The sequence below is a fragment of the Salminus brasiliensis genome, chromosome 3 (genome assembly GCF_030463535.1).
Source record: "Salminus brasiliensis chromosome 3, fSalBra1.hap2, whole genome shotgun sequence".
NCBI lineage: Eukaryota > Metazoa > Chordata > Actinopteri > Characiformes > Bryconidae > Salminus > Salminus brasiliensis.
In genome coordinates this window covers 46,988,930-47,011,162 of record NC_132880.1, presented here as the reverse complement: position 1 = coordinate 47,011,162, position 22,233 = coordinate 46,988,930, and the positions used below count along the sequence as shown (strand labels likewise).

Below are 22,233 nucleotides of genomic sequence, written 5' to 3'. Positions count from 1 at the left end.
TTATTTCATAATTATTATACAACAGTAAGTTATGGCCACGTAAGCTGGTGCTTCGCTACACATAATGAGCCAGATGCAAAGGAAACAATCCCAAGCAAAGAAAAACAAGGGTTACCTAAAACAAAACTAAAAGGATTAAGACAAGACCAGATGAAGACAAACAACAAACGGAGAAGAAAAACTGTGAGTGGGAAATGGGGTTTAGTTGAAAGGAGCTGGAGAAGGAGCTGTAGGCTGTGCAGTGAGTGAGTCAAAGTACTTATAGATCAAATCTGACAAAAATCCGACCTCATGAAAAGTTTGTAAGGTTTGGCTCAAAAGGGTACAAAAAAGGTACATCTTTGGGGGGGTGGGGTCCTATGCTCACAGCGTAACCAGCCATAGGCCATGCATAGGCCAGGACTGCTCGAACCTGGTCCTGGAGCTCTACCACCCTGCAGAGTTTAGCTCCACCCCGAATCTAACACACCTAGCAGGTGTTTACCAGGTAATGAAGGCCTTCAGGAGCAACTGAACATTACAGTCAGCTGTGTTGGATCTGAACTCTTCGGGGTGGTAGACCTCCAGGACCAGGATTGAGGACCCCTGGCATAGGCTGAACCAAAATGAGACAGTCTACAGTGGATTTCCTGCTTGAATCACAATATTCCTAATTATTTTCCTCTGATTTTGTCTTGAGAAAAGTCTAAACAATGAGTCCAGTGCAGAACCGTCCACAGCTCTGCTCTTATAATATGATTGGTCTCACTGTCCATCAAAACCGAGCACATCCCAAATAAGAAAACACTGGAGAAAGTCAGAATCTTCAGAAAGCCGTTTCTTTATTTCGTTGTTTTTATCAAAGAGCAAGTCAAATGAAATGTTCCTATACCACTTATTTTGGAAATCTTCAAAGGGAAGATCAGTTGTGATTTAGCAGACTCTTTTCTTTCATTTTACAGCTCCTTCATCCTGTCCATCATCCCTGTCCATCAACACAAAGGACAACCACTCCCCATCAGATCTTAGCACATCAGTAACGCTCAAAAGCATGGTAGAGTAGGATGTGTGGGGCTGTGGAACGAGTGTAAGAATAGACCACTATCACACTTCCACAGTTATTAATGTGAACGTGTAAATAGTAGCGTAAGCTAGCACTAGGTCGTGTTGTAATGAATGTTGTATATATATATATATATATATATATATATATATATATATATATATATATATATATATAGTACTGATTGGCAGGTTTGATGCAGGATGCAAGTGCGAGTAATCATTTTAATATTGACCCACACAAAGTCAAGAAGAACAGAAATATCCATAATAGAAACACAAAGAACGAAGCCCAAAATGAAGACAAAATAACAAGGAACTACTACAAAAAAACCTAAGGAACTCTAACTGCAGCACAGTGAACATACAACCTCCACTATGCAAGACAAGATACAGAGCAGACACAGGGGTATAAGAGCACAAGACCCAGACAGGAACACCTGGGGAAGAGAAGGAGAGGGCAGGGCTATAAAGGACACACAGGTGGGAACACTAATGACTAGGCGGGGCTAAGGGGCGGAGACAGGAGCACAAAACAGAGACCAGGAAGAGAAAACACAAGGGCAAGACAGAGACAGGTTACATATATATATATATATATATATATATGTATATTGTCATTGTCAAAACCTCATTGTCAATGTTAAAACCTTGTATCTCCAAAATGTCAACTGCACATGATAATGAATCTTTAATGGAGGTCAGTGTAAAACTGTGGTGTTTTTGGAAAATTAGACAAATTCTAATAAAAACTAAAACTTTACCTACTGGAAAACACATAAAATACATTCCAGAACATTTGATTGCGTCCATAAAAACAACTATTGGGAGACAAGTTCAGACTGAAGACACACACTGAGCAAATATATACCGATCCACTCTGCTTTCACATGCTGGTGCTCGTCTTACACTACAGAGCTTCATTCTACAGGATATTTCACACCTATTCAGATTTCTAAAAGATATCATTTAAAAATTCAGATTAACTGGAAAAATCAATCAATTGTCCATCCCAAGCAAACCATCCCTGATAAAGTCTGTCCAAAGCCCAAATATGAAAAACACATATATCCTTATAGTTCTGAAATTCATACACTCCCTATGTTCTCAACAGAGACTGTGTAATTTAAAGGGTCTATAAATAAAAAATGAAATAACATCGTTCTCACACTCACATTTTCTGTAAAACAGTACTTCTCAGATGGTTTATTTTGAACAGTTTCAGACCTTTGTTTAATGACACCAAAATAAACCATGGGAGTTGTTTAATTTTCAAACTAAATATTTGAATAATAAATGAATAAATTCCTTTTATGGGGAGAAAGTATGTGAGACTTGATTGAATTTATTGGAATAAAATAAACAGGTTAATAACCTCTGATTTGTTCTCAGAGATTCAGCTTAAAATAAACATCCAAAAATGTATTTGTGTACACCATAAAAAAAAAAAAAGATAAAAAGACTGGTAATCAATATATCAGTTTATTCAAATATATATAATATATAATATATAATAAAAATGTTAAACATATAACAAAAAAATTAACTATTACTTATTAACTATATTTATGAACTATAACTATTATTTAATAATATTCACAGTTATATATACACATATATACACAAACTATTCTATATACAGAAAGTTACAGATGATATAAACATTAACAGAAGATGAACATCTGTACAGCTGCAAATAATCCTGGTGTAAATCAGCAGCAGGTTATGTAGCAGAATGCAGTTAAATCCAGTTCGGTTCAGTGAAATTTGGAGCTCAGTTCAGCTATAGATTAGGTTTATAGTAGGGATGCACCGCTACCACTTTTTCCTTTCCGATACGATACCAGATTTTCAAGTATCTGCCGATAATGAGTACCGATACCAACTCTAAATACTGGATAGACGGCTATAAATCCTGATACTCCTTAAAAAGAGTAACTGCACATTCGAAAAGCTTCAGAGCTATGAAACAATGAAAATCATCACAATGCAGGAAGCAAGTAGGGAAGCATAATCTTGCTAGGCTCGACCAAACACCTTTTTATTTGGTGTTTAAAATTCACATTTCATTACAAGAACACGTCTCTGTGTAAAAGATACTAAACCTCAGTGTGTGGCTTTAAAACAAGCTGCTTAAACTCTTAAACTTATGGTTTTAGAACCAAAAAAACAGCACATGGAAATAAAAAGTGCTAAACGTTCATTAAATGTGTGTTTAATGGTAATAAACATTTATGACTGGCTTTTACTGGTTGTTTTAACATTTGTTTTTATAAAGTATGCAAACCAAACGTTTCTATGTAAAAAAAAAAACAAAAAAACAAAGTACAGCATCAGTAAGCTTTATGGTATCGATACAGTATCGGTATCGGTGCAGCACTAGTTTATGGACTAGAGTGTGGTGGTGTGGGGTGTCCACTGTGGTTGAGGAGCGCTGTCATGTTGGGCTGGATTTGAAGGTACTGAGGCTTCTACCAGAGGGGACTGTCAGAAAAGGTGATGTCCAGGGTAAGAGGGGTCGGCTGTCATTTTGCCAGCGCTCTTCCTCGCCCGGCTGGCGTAGATCTCTTGTGTTTTAGTGTGTACAGTCCAGCAGACACAGATTGAGCAATTGCCACACACGTCCTGTTCCCTATAAATTTAAATGGAAGTATGCAGGCCCTGGTCTTCCCAGAAATATCATTTTCTTATGCAGATCTGTTTCCCATGGCATCAGATAAAGTGTTGCTTCTCCACTATTGAATGACAATTAGTGGCATTTTAGTCAGAACCTCTGATGCAACACTAGACTCAAAGGACAGCATTCAGTAGACTTGTGCCGGCCTGCCGGTGCATTAGCGTAAGTGAAACAGAAACAACATGTGCTCTTCGGGTCTGACCACACGGCCGACGAACCGCAATAATGAATATGGTAGAGCGATGGTAGTGCGAACAGAGGACAAGCAAGCGTATTATTCAACTCTGATATCCCTGTGCTATAAATGGGAGACAGGAAATATGAAGCAAATGTTTTCCCTGGAAGCTCCAGCAGCAGGTCTAGATTACAGATATGTGTTTAGTAAGTACACTACCTCTGATAAGGCCTGAGCGGTTTGTTTTTTTCATTTACAGTACTGTAGAAAGGGTTTTAGGTCAATTATTTTAAATTTTGTATGTCTGTAGAAGCTCCAGATCCCATTCAACCAGAGGCAGATGAACAGAAATCCAGTAAAAAGGAACAAGATTTTCTCATTCTGAAGAAAAATGTTGAGATCTTGTGATAGCAATCATAGCAAATTACCTCAGTAGAGTAGAGCTGGGCAATATGACGATATTTTATTGTATCGTGATACATTTTGTTATGGTGATAACAATGGAGGAGACTGTTAGTGCGTAATAAGCACTGATCAGCTGCAGGTTTCATTACTTACAGTGTAATGAGACTGGGTTAATTAGATGAAGAGCAGCAGATGTTGAGTATAAATCACTGTGTTCAGTACAGGAGAGGATCTGAATAGCAGTTTGTAAGAATCTGTCGCTATGTATTGTGATAAATGTCACGAAAGTATTGCGAGAAAAAAGTCTTTAAATATCGTGATATAGAACCATATTCTACCATATCGTCCAGCTCCCCTCAGAGCCATATAAATGGATGCTCAAACAAACAGAACTCAGGCCACCTGTGGAGGTGGTCTCAGTATGGTTAATCTGTGGTTTGCACTGATTTGATTGATTTGAGCATTGTGAAAGAAACATGGCCTTATCCGCTTCGTGTTTTGCATTATGGTTAAAGAACCTCAAGACTTACTGTACAAACTGCACCCCCACAGTCTTCAAGAGCTTAGCAGATAAAAACAAGCTCCTCAGGAGAACGGCTGCCCACAGGTTTGTGTAATCTCGCAAATGCAGCTCATCACTGAAGTGTTACGCCCCATGATAGCCCAGCTATTAGGCTGATTATTTTGATTAAAGGGTGATGCGAGGCACACCGGCACTCCACCACAGTAATGCACAACCTGAAGTGGTTGCTGCTTTTATAAAACAGCGACAAATAATACAAATAAAAATGGTTAAAAACTTTTATTTTTATTTTTATTATATGTTAAGGAGCTTGTTGGCACTATTGGAAGTACTTTATCAAGGCTTTTAACCTGGCATAGCAAATCAGATCTGTTATATGATCAACATGAACAACTCTAGCCATAATGAAGTTTTTCCTAGATGGGGTCTGAGGTCTAAAGAAGGTGTGGTGTGAGCGTAAAGAGGTCTGAGTGTAATGTCTCCCTCTGCTGGCCGCGGTGAGGAGCCCCTGCATAAGAGCTGGGTTCTGCCCCTCAGCTGAGGATCAGCTCAAAGCCCAAAGGTGCAGGTGATCACTGGACTAATTGGGACTCCACTTAAGCTCCCCTGTTTTGTGAGCCTCCTAATCTTGTGATGCTCATTTGATGAATTTGGTTTCTGACACTCTGCTTGTTTTTGCTACTGGAGTATGGATTTTGCCCAATGTACGCTATATTACCAAAAGTATTCACACACCCATCCAAATCATTGACCACAGGTGTATAAAATCAAGCACCTAGGCATGCAGACTGCTTCTACATACATTTGTGAAAGAATGGGTCACTCTCAGGAGCTCAGTGAATTCCAGCGTGGTTCAGTCATGAAAGTTCCTTGCTACTAAATTCCCCAAAGTCAGCTGTCAGTGGTATTATAACAAAGTGGAAGTGATTGGGAACGACAGCTACTCTGCCACCAAGTGGTCGGCCACATAAAATGACAGCGGGGTCAGAAGTCTTGACTCTGTGGTTGGTGTGGTGCAACAGATAACACCACTATCTGTCTGTGAGCTACCACACCATGTGGGAGATGGAGGGTTCGATTCCCAGTCTGGGTGACTGTGCTGCGCTACACTAATAAGAGTCCTTGGGCAAGACTCCTAAGCAGTGAGGTGGTTTTCTGGAGTGATGAATCACGCTTCTCAGATGGCAGAGTCTGAGTTTGCTGGAACTAAAACTGAATCCCTTTTAGAGTTTACTTACAGTGTGTACACAAACAGCCAAAACTGAGTTCAAGCTGCCTTTGACAAAGCCTGACTAAACTAACTAGCACAGCACTGTGTAAATGTTTTAGTCCCCTGTGACAAATTAGAGTGAAGAGCTGCTTATCTGGGCCATAAGTGTTTACCTCCTCAGTAAAACACTGATATTAGAATAAACACTAATATTAACACTCCTGCAAAAAGTTGTGGTGGTTCTCCATCACTGTGTTCATCATTAGAACATCTCCAAAGTTCTCCTCTCTCATGGAGTCTAGTATTATTTAGAGTTCTCCTCAGATAAACACCTGGTTTGATGGTAAATCAGGGCTTAATGATGGTAAATTAGTTGCAGCTGCTGCTGCAATACCTCACTACCTTCTTCAGAATGAGAAGCTCTTGTTTCTCCTTTTTACTGGATTTATGTTCACCTGCTTTAACTGTTCTGATGAGATCTAGAGCTTCTACTGTTAAAACTCTCTTATTGCTGAGAGACAGGGTTTAGACTAATGGGATTAGGGGTCTAAAACCTCAGAACAGTGCTGTGTATTTTATAACCTTTTCCTATTATGTGTATGTGCACTAACAATACAGTTGAATTGAACGTTTATCAAAGTACCATGATACTCTGTTTTGCAATACTATGTTGATTCTCAAAAACACTTGATTCTTAATCATTGATTTAATAATTGATTATGAATAGTTTACATTTAAAGATTAGTGGCGGACAGTGGTTCATTTTGAGTTGTGTTTAAACCCTGGCCACTAGATGGCAGTATTTTATTCTGTATTTTGATATCACTGTTCTGATTAGATAAAAAGTCAGCTTTTTTCTCTTATTATTAAAACAAATACATATCATCTTGCTTACAGTATCGGAATAAACTGAATCTTAACCCCGTATCATGATACATATCATCTTCACATATACATATATACATATACACAGCCCTAGGTCATACACTGTCATGCAGTTTCTCGATCCCCTTTCATATCAACCAGCACTGGGTGGTTTCTGCGGGTGGCACTGATGCGGGTATGAGTGTATCAGGCACTGCAGCGGTGCCTGGTTTTTACACACATTAGTGTTACTGGTAGAGGGGGGGAGTGATACGCTCACTAATAATAATAACAACAAGGCAGGAGTGGCTCTGTGGTCAGAAACTGGTCTAAAACTGGCCGGCTAACACATGTTCCAGCCTATCGTCACTAATGGTCTCTGAATGGGGCTTGGAAGTGTTGCCAAAGTGGTGGTGTGTGCATGTCCGCATGCATTCAGGAAAACAGCTCTCACAGCCACAGTGACTCAAGCATTCAGTTTCGTGTAATGTGTGGGTGAGTGGACGAGTGTCTGTGGAACAAGGCGTGACGTGATTTTTATCTCTGTAATGCTGTTAGCACTGAGGGCAGTGTGTTCATCATCAGCAATAAGAACTTCATTAGCAAATGGCTCTGTTTCTTCCTGCCAGCACTGTTATAAAAAAATACACTTCATGGACAAAAGTATTGGGACACCTGCTCATTCATAATTTCTTCCAAAATCAAGGGTATGAAAAATAGTTGATGCTGCCTTTGTTGGAGTAACTGTCTCTACTATCCAGGGAAGAAGAAGGGTTTCTACTGGAGGATTCTGGAGGAGCATTGCTGTGAGGATTGGACTGCATTCAGCCAGAAGAGTGTCAGTGAGGTCAGGATGTTGGATGATGATTACCAACCCATCTCATCATCCCCAATTTCCTAACTCATCCCAAAAGTACTGTGGTGGAATTCTCTAAATAAACAGAAATCAGTCAGATCACAGAGTCACAATTAATGCTTCAAAGTAATATATTTATTGAAAAGCTTTCGGATGGGGAGAAGCTCCTGGCAAATACCCAGGGATCTCCGAAGGTTGACCAAGTTACAAAAGGTTATATATCTCCTCAATGGGGTGTTGTCACTTTCCATTGGTTCACAGAAGACAAAAAAGTTACAGCGCATTGGTTACATCTAAATGTGATATGAATAAACAAAAGGGTGTTAACATACGTGCATAATTAATGAAGAGAAAGGAAGCTCAAATATGGTTTTTAGAAGCCCCTCACACCTGGAGATACCCAAATGAGTTGGTATGCAACTTCGAGGTCACTTGAACAATAACTCCCTGTGTTCAGCATAGGGAAAACAGATAAGGCCTACACTTAGGACCGGAGGAGTAGCTAGATTGTTCCACCCCGGGCGAAGGGGAGTAACTGATTTGTGGTCTCACTTCATATGGAGCAGTAAAAGTTCACCCGAACATTATGATTAAGTACCTGCATCTATTAGTATGTTAGTCTGGATATAATATACTAAGAGAATGAAGCTAATGGATTACATATGGTATATGTGTGAGATAATAATCATCTGACTATGTACTACTCTGATCTCGTGACCACAGTACTGGATGGAGCTCCACCATCCATCATTTGAAGTCAACCCACGGAAAGCTGCAGGACCAGACAACAGCCCCGGCAGAGTGCTCAGAGAGTGTGCAGACCAGTTGACAGATGTTCTCACGGACATCTTCAACGTCTCCCTGTGCAGCTCCACTGTCTCAACGTGCCTCAAGACCACCACCATCGGATCCTGGACTTCCTGACAGGGAGGCCCCAGTTAGTCCGGTTCGGGGACAGCAGCTCCAGCACCATCACAATGAACACTGGGGCACCCCAAGGCAGTGTACTGAGTCCTCTGCTGTTCACCCTGCTGACTCATGTGTTGCGAAACACAGTTCTAACAGCATCATAAAGTTCGCCAATGATACAACTGTGCTGGGTCTCATCAGCAAAGGCGACGAGTCAGCATACAGAGAGGAGGTGCAGCAGCTGACAGACTGGTGTACAGTCAACAACCTTAACTGGAATGTAGAGAAGACCAAGGAAATCTCCTCTGTGGAGATTGTTAAGAGCACCAAGTTCCTTGGTGTCCACTTAGCAGAGAACCTCACCTGGTCCCTGAACACCAGCTCTACAGTCAAGAAAGCCCAGCAGCATCTCTACTTCCCCCGGAAGCTGAGAAAGGCCCATCTCCCTCCACCCCGTCTTCTATAGAGGGACCATAGAGAGCATCCTAAGCAGCTGCATCACTGCTTGGTTTGGGACCTGCACAGCCTCTGACCGAAAGGCCCTCCAACGCATTGTAAGGACAGCTGAGAGGATCATCGGAGTCTCTCTCCCCTCCATCATGGACATTTACACTGCCCGCTGCATCCGCAAAGCAACCAGCATTGTGGATGACTCCACCCACCCTTCACACAGACTGTTCTCCCTCCTGCCATCAGGAAGAAGGTACCGCAGCATCCGGTCCAACACGACCAGACTCTGCAACAGCTTCTTCCCCCAAGCCATCAGACTTCTCAACTCAACTCAACTTCTGAACTGATGTCTTTTCTGTCACATGCACTCGTTGTTTCGTTTCACTGTGTACTCTGTATGTAGTTGAAATGACAATAAAACCCACTTGACTTGACTTCCAGAGAACACAGTTCTTCCACAGCTCAATACTGGAGGGCTTTATACCCCTCTAGCCCACACCTGGCATTAGACAGCATGATACCAATGTTTTTTTTTTTTTATAGGTTCATGTTTATTAGAGTCCTATTCTATTGCCAGTACTTCTCTACAGGGATTAGAAAAGGTGTGTGTGTCTGTGTGCATTTGCACATCTTTGTCAGCAGTGGGTGCACCTTAAATGAGCTGAATGCATTCGTTAAAAGGGGTGTCCACAAACATTAGGACATATAGTTTACAAATGAATGCATCAATCTTCATTGCACAGCTGAAATGGTTTAACTACACCCAAAATGCGCTGTGCAATACGTTAGCACGGCTTTTAGGCCCTGCTTATAAAGAAATCAATACCCCATTATCTGGGAGGGACCGGGGGACATTTATCTGGCCAGTAGAACTTTAAATGTTTCCAGTTCTTCTGCAAGATCCGTCCGCATATCCCTCAGCTGGGTTATCAAAACAGTCCTTTTCCTCCCTCATTTTGCTTTAAGGAGTTCCATCTGGCGGGTGCTGCTACAGAAAGAAAATAAGCTAATGGTACAGTACTGTCATAGTACCATCACATCATACCAGTACCGGGTCCTTCACTCTTTTTAATAAGTCAAGAAAATGGTTGTACATGAAACCACAACAACTCAAAGAAGCTTTGGATGCTTAAAAGGCTTTTAGCTTGGTTAAAGGCTTCTTCAGATTGGTGATATTTTAAAAAAATAAAAGATATAGCCTTAAAAATAGTTAAAGTCAAAGATCTGCTTAGGTTTAGAGTGTAGTGTTTTCTGGAAGGCTCAAAATTGGCATGTCACCCTTGTGTTTGGGGGCGGAGTTTTTGTTAGACAGTGCAATGACGGAGCAAAGCATTTCCATGGAAGTGCTCAGAGTTAAAGAGAAACTCACTCCCATTACACAATTCACATCCTCAGTCGGAGAAATGCAATCGCCAGGGTTTGATACCAGCTATCCTGCTGTTAGCCCTCCATTAGACTTGGTTTCTCCAGCTTGAAAACATCTAGAACATCTACACAGGTAGGCTTTTTTTGTACCTAGCTGGCTAAAGAGGAAAAGAGCCCTCTGCTTGACAGGAAATATCTAAAAAAGGAAATGCCTGCTTTATTAAGCAGTGGCATCTATACAGGGCTTCATTAATGCTGGCTAATAGTGTTTCACTGTGTTTCACCATTTCACACACTTCTTTGCTAACTTTAAGTGAAGATTTTGAGACTTGCTCTTATTTATAGGGGGATTCATACCTATTTGGCAGCGATGTCTGTGATCATTCCAATGTTGAAGCTGATCCTCATTGGTTTAGCCCTCTCACAGTCCTATGGTAAGTTCTATGCTCTTACTGTGGTTCTTAATAGGGGCGTAACAATCAGCTTATTTTGCCCCCTGATCCAGTTGATATCCGTTCCAATCTTAGTGCTTGCATAAATAAATAATCCAGCCCCTGGTTAAAAAACAGAGAAAGGCGAGTGGTTCTGCGGTTCTCCGGCTGGTAAAACAGAGCGTTTCAGTGAGAGTTTTATAAAAGGTCAGATATTATGGTCTGTTTTCAGGTTCCACTGCAAAATAACACCACACTGCAGAACCTCAACTCCTTTATTTACTTTTTGGGAATAATGTCTGTTAATGGCACCAAGAAGATTCCTCTGAACTGAATTGGGATTAAAATAGCCAATACCTGATCCATTAAAATTGGCCTGGATCAGCCCTGAGTGGGACATCCCTAATTCTAATTACTGTAATCAAGTGTAATTGGGTGTAAATCTTCAAATGCAGATTGAGACACAGTAATGATAAAGTCTTGTCATAGAAAGTCAATGTACTCGACTTGGCTAAGAAGGGGATCCCTGGCAAAACAAATGTTTATGTTATGCATATTTTACTGGTTAAGATGTAAACAGTGGTTTGTGGTGGTTTGAGGTGAAATGCCATGTTTTAGTCTTCAGTGCCTCTAAAAGTTCCTTCTCAAAGGCTTACTGCCTGAAATGATTAGGAATATGTTGCCTAGAGTCTAAGGTGTTGTTTATGTCAGGTCTGAGATGAAGTTTTGGTAGAAAACACTGGTGGATAACACTGAATTGCTTATGTTATCATATCAGCAGTGTAGTAATGGAGGAACACTGTAAAAGCTGTGGAACACACTCTCAGTCCAAGTGGAGGAAATCGCTTCTAAGTTTGGTCAACAATCTATACTGAGTTGGGCTTTAAAAACATCAGTACATGAGCTGCAGCTGAAACTGATTAAATACTGTATAAAATATTGAGTCTGTGGCTCCGCCCCTCAATCTGTTTAATGTTTATTCTGGTCTACAGGTTAGAGAACGCATCCTTCCCTAAATCGCATAAAGTTTCCAGACTTGGAGGCTTATGACAATAGAGCGCTGAGCCCTTGCTGGGATTTCAACTGATGACCTTCACACATTTGTTGAGCAGCAGTTAGACCGTAGGGCCGGCCTAGAATTGTGTCATTACACAAAATTAAATTGACCTTCCCTTCTTTTTTCATTGGCTTCACAGCTCTGGAGTGGCGCAACTGCCTGCTTGTGTAGAGGCGGGAGGTCATAGGTTCAAATCCCATCAACTTTTCAGCCTCCATGGTCAGGAATCTAAGAATAGTAAGGCCTCCACTCATCATCATGACTGCATGCTGTTATGGGAGTTGTTTTGTTCTGACCTGTTTCAGAGCCCACAGTACGAGATCTGGAATGCTTCAATGATTACGACAAGGAGATGGTCTGCCAAATAAAATACAAGACTTCTTGCTGCGAATATGAGTTAAAGATACAAAACAAGATGTGAGTTCGTCCTGTCAGCTCTCATTTAGTGCAACCAAACAAATTGTTAAAAAAAATGATTAATTCTCTTGTTCTTTACTGTTTTTCAGATGCAATTTCACGCAGTGCAATTTTTCCTGCGAATGCAAACTCCATATTCCAACAGGTTTCGTCCTGAAACAGGATTTTAAGGCTGTCCTGTGGAGAGGGGGAAAGCATCTGTTCAATAAAGACATCAATATTGAACAAAGCAGTAAGTGGCTCTGCAAAGTTCAGTCTTCTTCCCCTGTTACAGAATAAGATTACTTGCTGGTGATGCATCATTCACTCATCATTTCAATGGTCATATCCCTACGATCTATGACCACCAGCCCTGAATTAAATAATGCCATCAAACAGTTAATTATCACAGGTTATGGAAAATCAGGATATTATTTTTCGGACTCCTTTATTTTAAGCAGTAAATGTCATGTGAGTTATAGTATTAGGAATAAAATATCAAGGTATATATTCACACAGTCATATCAGAACATTATGACCACATCCCTAACAATTGGAATAACCACCCTTGGCTAGGATGACACGGACTGCATTAGGTGATGGAAGGTGTTCCCTATAGAGGTAAACTGCTCCACAGTGGCCCAGTGTCGACTGCTGTGTACCACTCACCGGAGTTGTCACCCCCCTCTGGCATCAATGACCCGTGGGGGACCATGTTGTGCTGTTAGAAGGCACTCGAAGTCCATTCTCAGTACATCTTCACTACGGTGGCTCTACACTGTTAGAGGTATAAGTTCCTCAATGAACTTTAAGGGGTATATCAATTGAAACTGTGAAGGAACCTCATCAGGTGCCTCATCACCTCATCAATTAAAGAACCTCCAAATGTTCCTCAGGGAACTTTTACTTTTAACATAGAACACGGTTTCTGAGACGCGGAATTGTTCGCCTAGTATTCTATTGTCATGACCTTTTGGATATCAATGAAATTGCATGCTTTGCTCATAATGATGGTTTTGCACTTGGTTGCAGCTGACGGGTGTGCTCGCTTATTTAAACGTGCAGCAACCCGGCAAACATGGTAACATTGTGACATAGTTGTGGCAACCTATTGTTTTGGTGCATTCTATTGATCAGAAAATACAGTATATTGGAACATGATTGTAATTTTGGAAAGATGTCAAAAAGTAGCCTTATGACCAAGAGGAAATGCTACCAAATAATGAGGTTGAGAAAATGTAAACAGTGCAACCCTTGGATAACATTGTAGCAACATTGTAAGAAATTAGATAACAGAGCATCCATGTCTCTCAGTGGCCGGACAAGCACAGAAAATCCTCACCTCACCTCACCAACTGTTAAACATGGTGGTGGTAGTGTGATGATATGGAGCTGTTTTAGGAAATGGTTGAGATGTCATATTGGACAGAACCATTTCTATAACAGAAAATCCTACAAGAGAATAAACGCTGATCACATTTCTGGAATGAAGCTCAGGTACAGCTGGGTCATGCAGCAAGACAATGACCGAAGCACAAGACCAAGTCCACCTCTGAATGATTCTTAAGAAACAAAAATTGTTGTTGGAGTGGCCGAGTAAAGGCCTAACCTCCTGAATGTAGCTGAGATGCTGTGGCAGTGTGGTGAAAGTATTTGGTTGCAAATGCTGTCAAAAGTGTCACACCCAATTACTAATTTCCACATGGGTGATATAGGTGTTGCAAAAGCTTCAATAACGGAAATGATTATTTAAAACTCATGTTTTGTGTTTCCTCATATTCTCCTTCCTCTTATTATATTTGAGGATCTGAAACAGTTTACTGCCACAAATATGCAAAAATAAATGAAATAGGAGAAGGAGGTGTGAATATTGGGTCTTTTACCCAATATTTCACATCAGAACTTTCACACCTCCTTCTCCTATTTCATTTATTTTTGCATATTTGCTGATTTAATTTGCTGAGCATTTCTGAGGTCACATTTGTGACCATTGCACCATGTGAACTATTTTGTTTCCAAGCTAATTATTAGATTATTTTGCCCCGATCTGTTCCAAGTCTCTATTAATGCTAAGTATCAGATGATACTAATCTGATCTGATCTTAGTGTTTGTATAAATAAATAATCCAGCCCCTCAGTTTAGATCAGACGAGCTGCTGAATAATTGGTTCAGGTAAATCTCTTTATTTTCAGGATCAGTTTCTATAATCAGAGATTCTACTTTTCTTAAAATGATCTTTTATAGTGTTTAATATATTATAATCCAGTCTGACTCTTCTCCCTGACCAATCAGCTCCCAGCTCCTTTACAACACTGCAGTCTGATCACTTCCTGAGTGTGTGTGTATGAGTGTGTGTAGTGGTACACACTCTGGACTGGTATCTGTGGTTGTTGGTCTACTGGTGTGTAATAACTGGTTTATAGTGGGTGAATGTGCTGTGTGTGTGATTTGGGTTTCTATAGTGTGTGTGTTAGTATTAGTGTTAGCCTCCACACGGTTCTGATTGGGTTCTTCAGTGCTCGTTTATAAACAGAGCAAGGCCATCCCGGTTCTCCGGTTCTCCCGCTGGTAAAACAGAGCGTTTCAGTGAGAGTTTTATATAGAGTCAGATATTATGGTCTGTTTTCAGGTTCCACTGTAAAATAGTTCCACACTGCAGAACCTCAATTCCTTTATTTACCTTCTGAGAACGTCCACACTGCTGCTGCAGTTGGCAGGAAGTAATGTCCGCTAATTGCGCCTTGAGGACACCAGATGGCGCTCTGAACGCTGTGGCTAAAACAGAGATTTAGAACTGGATTGTGATTAAAATAGCCGATACCCGATCCAGTGAAATATGCCTGGATCAGATCAGAAAATCCCAAATATTTTATTTTTCATTGATCAACTGAATGATTGTCTTTTAAAACTCAGCATATAGTAAGAACTTTGTGGGATTCTTTTGCATGTTGAATCCAGTGTTTTTCCAGTACCTGTATTAAGCAAATGTACAATTTTTGTATGATGGTATACCTAGAACAAGTATACCGCTGCAACCCTACTTAGCAGTGGTGGCTCAGCAGTTAGAGCGCCAGGCTATAGATGTCAGGCTTGTGCCAGGGACTATACCCATGCTCGGCAAGCTGCCACTGTTGGGCCCTTGAACAAGGCCCTTCACCCTCCGGGCACATGTGCTCACTGTCTACTGTGTGTATTTTACTGGTGTGTATGCGTATGTGTGTTCACTACACTAATGGGATAAAAGCGGCAGCCAAATTTCATCTGTGTCCATCACAAATGGTAAATATGGATGTGCTGTCTTGTCTTGTTACCATCTTTTTGAAGATATTAGACTCTTAACCTAACCCTTCACTCCTGTGGAATTGTTAAAGCTGTCATGTGCCATTTCTGCTGTTTGCCACCCCCCCCCCCCTTATCAGCTTTGTCCTAGAAAGGTCTGAGAATGGTATATTTAAGCAGTAGTGGAAACCATGTATAATGCAAGTGCCTAACTTATGTATGTTTTCTATTCAATACAGTTAAACCCAAGCGGCCGACCATTGTATCAGTTAAACAGACAAAGCATGGCAACTTTCTGATTACCTGGAATACCCACTATACGGACCCACTATACACAGTATTTATTGAAAGCTTGACCATGGAGCTCAATTACAGGGACAAAAGAGGGATTCACAATGTAAGCATGACGGACACAAACATACAACACAGACAACGCTGGTTATAAGCAGCGTAAATAAGCATAAATTCCTCCAAATCTTTCATCCACGCAGGAGCCGATACTTTTGGAAAAGGGCCGGACTGAGTATGAGCTTGTGGGAAGAAATCTTCAGCCTAATTCTGAGTATGTTGTGACGGCGAGAGTGAGCTCCGACTACAACAACAACTCAAGATTCAGCGACTATAGTGAACCCTATGAGTTCAGCACACGTACGCCTTGTTCATTTTCTTAAGTCTGTCATTAAAATCATGAATTATTAAATGATGCCAGTGTACTTATCTGGACTTTCCGTCTCTGTGCCGCAGCTTCGTCCCTGCAGAACATTCTTATAATAATAATTCCCATCTCCTGTGCCATACTCGTCCTCTTCATATCCACCGCATTCTGCTGCTACCTCAGGTAAGACCACTTCTTAATATATATTTTTGTACATAAACTTTCCCATCATTTGTGTGTTACAATATACATTGTATGTCCAAATGTTTGTGGTCACACCTTCTAATGAATTGCTGCTGACACAGGTGTCACAAACAGCTTGTCTTATGGGCTATAATGCCAGGTGTGGGCTAGAGGGGTATAAAGCCACCCCCAGCAGCATTGAGCTGTGGAGCAGTGGAAGAATTGTGTTCTCTGGAATGATGGTTGTGTTCCATCCAATACGTTTGGGATGAACTGGGGAGTTGAGTATGGTGAGGTGAATGCAATCAAATCCTCACAGCAGTGCTGCTCCAAAACCTAGTAGAAAGCCTTCTTCCTGCTAGTAGAAAGCAGGATAAGCTCTTTTTTAATACCCTTTTTCAGGTTTCAGAGGAATCCATGAATAAGCAGGTGTCCAAATACTTTTGACAATACTTTCCATATAGGTGTCTATCTTTATTTTGTGAGACATTTGTGTCGATGGTTGGTTTTAATTGTTTGGCTAAACTGAAACGGTGGGCTTCCAATTGGCACAACCGTCCAATCCTTTTCTGGCATCTCTTACTCCTGAGCTCCCCCTACAGTTGGGTAGTGTAATTTACACCAGCTCTACATTTCTGGACAAGCTGAGAGATACAGAAGCGTGAAATATACTATATAAGGCTGTGTTTAAGTGATGGGGGAGTTCTAATTAGTGTATGGGGACTGGAAATGGGGGAATTGGGGGGGGTGCATCCTGTATATGACAATATATGGTAATATGGGTAAAGACTGTAAGAGAGGGGGGAGAATTTAGAGAACTTCAGGCTGGAGTTCAGGTGGCTTCTACTTTGTGGTAGAAAGCCAGACCCCTCCGATAAGTGGAACTAGGACTGAGCAATATAGCAGAGGTGAAGGGACGTGACGGGGTGGTGGTGGGTCACATGATTGGGCGGAGGAGGGATGCTCCTTCAGGCCTTTCATTACTTCATAACTCCACTTGTTTATTTATTACAGATTGAAGAGAGAACTGTGGGATAAACTTCCAACTCCGAAAATAGCTTCTAGTTTTAAAACGCAGGTAATTGATTGAATTGATTCTCCTGGCTGGGATTTGTTCTTACATGTTATTCAGAATCTGATTTAAGGATTTGTTTCTGTTACTGTTTATCAGATCCCCATCTTGCCTCCCTTTGAAAATGAGTTCTCACCCATCTATCTGGAAAATTCTACGCTGGACCAGATTGAGAACAAGCCTTGGTAATGTCTTGTTTCATTTGCCTAAAATCTAGTGTTAGAGAATGTTTTAGCTTGTAGTGGTAGGTACTATCTGCACCTCACCGACTCCCCCTAGCACTAGCAATGCCCCCGACACTAGCAATGCGGCCTTGCCAGGCAGCAAAAGAAAGCATCGGGTCCCCAGCTACCAGCTACCAGACGACTGTGCCAGCCAACATCGCTTTAAGAGTGATGACGGGAGAGGGTGGCCAATCGTGCTCTCCTGGACTTCGGCTGCTGATGACAGTGAAGTGGCATGGCTCGGGATTTGGGAACTCGAGACCCCTGGGCCATAGTGGTAACACATTAAAGATGCCTGAGCCACTCAGAGCCCCCTGACTCTGATATTATTGATTAACATAAAGCACATTTTTCTCATCAGTCTCCACTTATACGATTAAGTAGCAGTAGTGACTCTGTCCTACTGCGGTTTGGATGGAAATATCTGTGTAAAAAATAACGGACTTTCCAATATACACAATCAATGACATCACACAGCTCCTGGAATAGGTGCTTAGTTGTATTCTTGGACATTTAGTGCATTGGACATATATGGATAGTCGTTCACATTAAATCAGTCATTTATTCCTCGGACAAGCATAGCTATAGAGTTGAGCGTGATGCACATCCTGCTGATTCAATCGGCCACAGTCAGACTTCTTTCCAAATAAAGGCGCCTATCCTGGGTACAGGATATGAGCAACCCTCTTCTTTTTCAACCAGAACTGAAATGGAATAAGAGTAGTATTGTGTGGTTGTCATGTGTGCAAACAGGAACCTCAGCACCTTCAGTGGTGGCCTAACGATAAGAGCTAAAAATATGTCTATATATATATATATGAATTTGAATTTAACCCTGAGCAAGTTCACTCCAAAGGGTGCTGCAAAGGGTTCTTTGAGAAGATTAGGGGTTGTTTTGGTAAATGTAAATTAAAACTTTATGAAACCAAATGTGGTTCTTTTGTGGCGTCACTCAAATAACCATTTAGAACATCTTTAATTTAATAACTATTTTTAAGAGCATATATACTTGCAGAGCTCAGAAGCTCAAAAGCTTTAAGCGCAAACTAAAAATCGATTTATTCAGTCTGGCTTTGAAGTAGTATTTTCAATAAACTTTCTCTTAGTTGTAATATCCATTCTTATATACTTTGATTTGTATTTTATCTGTTTTTATTTTCTGAAATATTTTGTTTTTTTCTACTATTTTATTATTATGTATTACTTTGTTTGCTTTTGTTTTATTATTTAACTTGAATTATTATTTTTTAATGCTTTCTCTTAATCCTATCCTTATTTCGTTAATCACTTGTGAAGCACCTTGAATTTAAATTTTATTTTTATTAAAGGTGCTATATAAATAAAGTTTAATTGATTGATTGAGAGGTTAAAATCAAACATGGTTTAATGGTATGGAATAAAACTGTTAAAAAATATAGACATAGACTTTAGGCCACCAGTGAGGCCCTGAGGTTCCTACAAAAGTTAAAATCTAGTTCATCTCACCTTTGTAAATCATGAAATTGTAAAATATATTTGATCAACTTTATTGATTGAAACATGCCTTCAATTTGAGGTCCTCCAAACAAGATGAGCATTTGATAAAAGCCTTATCAATACCCCTTTGTTCTTTTACCAGCAGGATATCATCATCATCTTCCCAGGCTGATGTCAGCAATGAACGCCACCACCGCCAGAGTCTTGGAACTGGATCATCTCCAGTGCAACATTCCCAGATACACCCTGGCAGTGAGCGCCAAAATGAAGTCACTGTAAATGCTCTTGTAAACAACCTACAAACATCAATGGTCTACAACACGCTTGAACATCTGAAGTCATCCCAACCCACAGCCGCCTCCAGTTCTGGAACTGAGAAGGTCTCTCGGAAATCTGGGAGTAGCACTGGTTTGCTGTCCTGCAGCAACAACACCTATTTTTGTTCAGCTTCAAATGGCTCCTCCTTGTGGACCCAGAGTGAGGATTCGTTCCATACGTCAACAAACCTTGCCCCTCCACAAGTGTCCAACAAAATGACTACAAATCTCAACACAACTAATTTAACAACAATGAATACTGATTTCCAGCAGGAATCTGGGAACACCCCTGGCTCGTTCTTCAGTGTTCACTTTCTGGGCCAGATTACACCCCTAGCCTCTAGGAAGAGCGAGAATTCATTCCCTGCGATAACAACTGACTTTGAGTACGGCCCGTGTGTTGGCTGTTCAGAGCCTGCAGATGCTAGCCAGGCTCAGTCCACACACTCCAGCAGCGAGACTGTTGTGGTTCCTGGATATCAGAGCACGGATGAGCTCCTTGACCATGAAAACAAACCAGAAGCTGATGCCTCTGTGAAACAGGCACTTATCAGCCGTCACGATGATGCTAATTCGATCGTGGCAAAGCCTGTTTGCTTCAAGAATCCAGAGGACGCGTCTTTTCTTGCCAGCGAAAGTGGCGTCATTATCCCAGTCGATGAGGTGTATCAGTCTTTTCCGGGCTTGGAAAAATGCACTGAACTCAAACCCAGCACCTTTGAGGCCGTAACTCAGAAGGAACACCATAACCTGGGCTGCAGCGGCCAGCAGGTGCATGCAAAGTCATTTGAAAGTCTGTGTGGTCCTTCTTTGCATATTTCACCAGGGATTCAAATTGACTGTTCCTATAAAAGGATGTGACCTCATAGCTTAAAGTAATGTTGACATGCACAGAATTTACATATTTGGTTATCAGCGGATCAGGCCTGGCACCAGAGCTAGAAACACAGACATATCTAATAGGAATGGATTAGCACAGTTTATCTAACCTGTGGGGCTGTATTATTTATAGAAACACAAAGATTGGATTGGTATCGTCCAGTAGTCAGCATTAAGGGACGATACCAATCCGATCTGTGTGTTTCTATAAATAATACAGCCCCACAGGTTAGATAAACTGTGCTAATCCACAGCAGTAAAATCACTGTTTTAGTACCAGTTTCTTTAATCAGACTCAATTCTAGTCTGACCACTGACCTGACCACTCAGCTCCCTGCTCTGATCACTTAGTGTAAAGGTGCACGTATTTGTCGTTGTACTATGTACAGCTAAATGTGTCCTCCACATTTAACCCATCTGTGGTAGTGAACACACACCCCCAGAGCAGTGGGCAGCCAACTCCAGCGCCCGGGGAGCAGAGAGGGTAAAGGGCCTTGCTCAAGGGCCCAACAGTGGCAGCTTGCCAAGCCCGGGAATCGAACCCACAACCCCGTTATCGATGCCCCGGCGCTCTAACTGCTGAGCCACCACAGCCCCATAGCCACCGCTGCCCAATGTATGTGCATTAGCATTAGCATTAGCCTCCTCCCCGGTTATTAATGGGCTGATGCACGCTCTGTAACTGCAGCACTGTTTAAGGTGGAATGGAGAGTTAGCGTTAGAGCCAACTTTAGCTTTAGTTTTAGCTGCTAACTGGTAACGTCGCCGCTCTTATCAGTTCAATTAAAGCTCTGTTTAGTTTTCCTCACTGAAATAAGGTCACAGATGAACTCTGTCAAAGGTAGTTGTCCAAAAAGTGAGAAGGTCGCCTGCAGTGGAGGATCATGTGTATTAATGGCACCTAGAGTAGGCCAGATGGCGATCTGCCACCGCAAGGATCCAGAAGGATCGGAAGTGGATCGGAACCTCAAAAGCCGAAACCTGGTCCATTAAAAATGCCTGGATCTGCAGGCCTTTAGAAGGTTCTCCACTCATCCCTCAACCTCATTGTGAAGTCTTTTCTCGAGGGCAAGCTGATGCTCTGTGTATTGCTGAATATATTGTTATATTTGAATTATTTTATTAAATTAAATTAAATGAATGTTTTTTAAATAAATAGTTTTCTATTAATAATAAAACAAATCACATGAATTATGTCACAAATGTCCCGTAGGGCATGACGATTGGTGGGTGGGGCAATTGTCCTAGTAAATGACCCCCTGGTCTAGCCTGCACAGCGTACCATAGGGGACTTAGAAAAAAAAACTAAATTTCCATTTTAACAAAACTGTTCAAATGCTAATCCCAAAAGCTCCCATATAATATATGTCCAAATATTTGTGGACCCCTCTTCCAACGAATCCATTAAGCTACTTTAGGTTGCACCAATTGCTGACACAGATATATGTGCATATATACACACACACACACGTTCCTGTAGAGAAGTACTGCCAATAGAATCAGATCAGATCAGATTACTACTATTACAACTACATGAACCTATTGGCACCATGCTGCTGCCTAATGCCAGCAGTGAGCTAGAGGGGTGTAAAGCCCCCCAGCATTGAGCTGTGGAGCAGTGGAAGAACTGTGTTCTCTGGAATGATGAAAATAATGGAAAGCTGGTGCTATAGACAATACTTTCGGAATGAGTTGGGGAGGATGAGGTGGGGTGGTGATTTGGTGATTATCCAACATCCTGACCTCACTTAATACAATCAATCAAATCCTCAAAGCAGAGCTCCTCCA

The 22,233-nt window shown here is 41.2% G+C and overlaps 1 protein-coding gene across 3 annotated transcripts; it reads left to right on the top strand.

The window, feature by feature from the left end:
• Positions 1–10,514: 10,514 nt before the first annotated feature.
• LOC140552263 (uncharacterized) lies at positions 10,515–20,573 on the top strand. 3 transcript variants are annotated; one of them, XM_072676403.1, is made up of 10 exons: positions 10,515–10,608; positions 10,821–10,909; positions 12,269–12,380; positions 12,470–12,612; positions 15,879–16,036; positions 16,131–16,287; positions 16,384–16,477; positions 17,492–17,555; positions 17,649–17,734; positions 19,395–20,573. In XM_072676403.1, exons 2-10 carry the CDS (start codon positions 10,846–10,848, stop codon positions 20,425–20,427), a joined length of 1,911 nt encoding a protein of 636 aa, XP_072532504.1. In that variant the 5' UTR covers positions 10,515–10,608; positions 10,821–10,845; the 3' UTR covers positions 20,428–20,573. The 3 variants fall into 3 exon arrangements, with proteins under 3 accessions (XP_072532504.1, XP_072532503.1, XP_072532505.1); XM_072676402.1 differs by having other exon boundaries at positions 19,392–20,573; XM_072676404.1 differs by lacking the exon at positions 10,515–10,608 and having other exon boundaries at positions 10,822–10,909; positions 12,103–12,380; positions 19,392–20,573.
• The last annotated feature ends 1,660 nt before the right edge of the window (positions 20,574–22,233 follow it).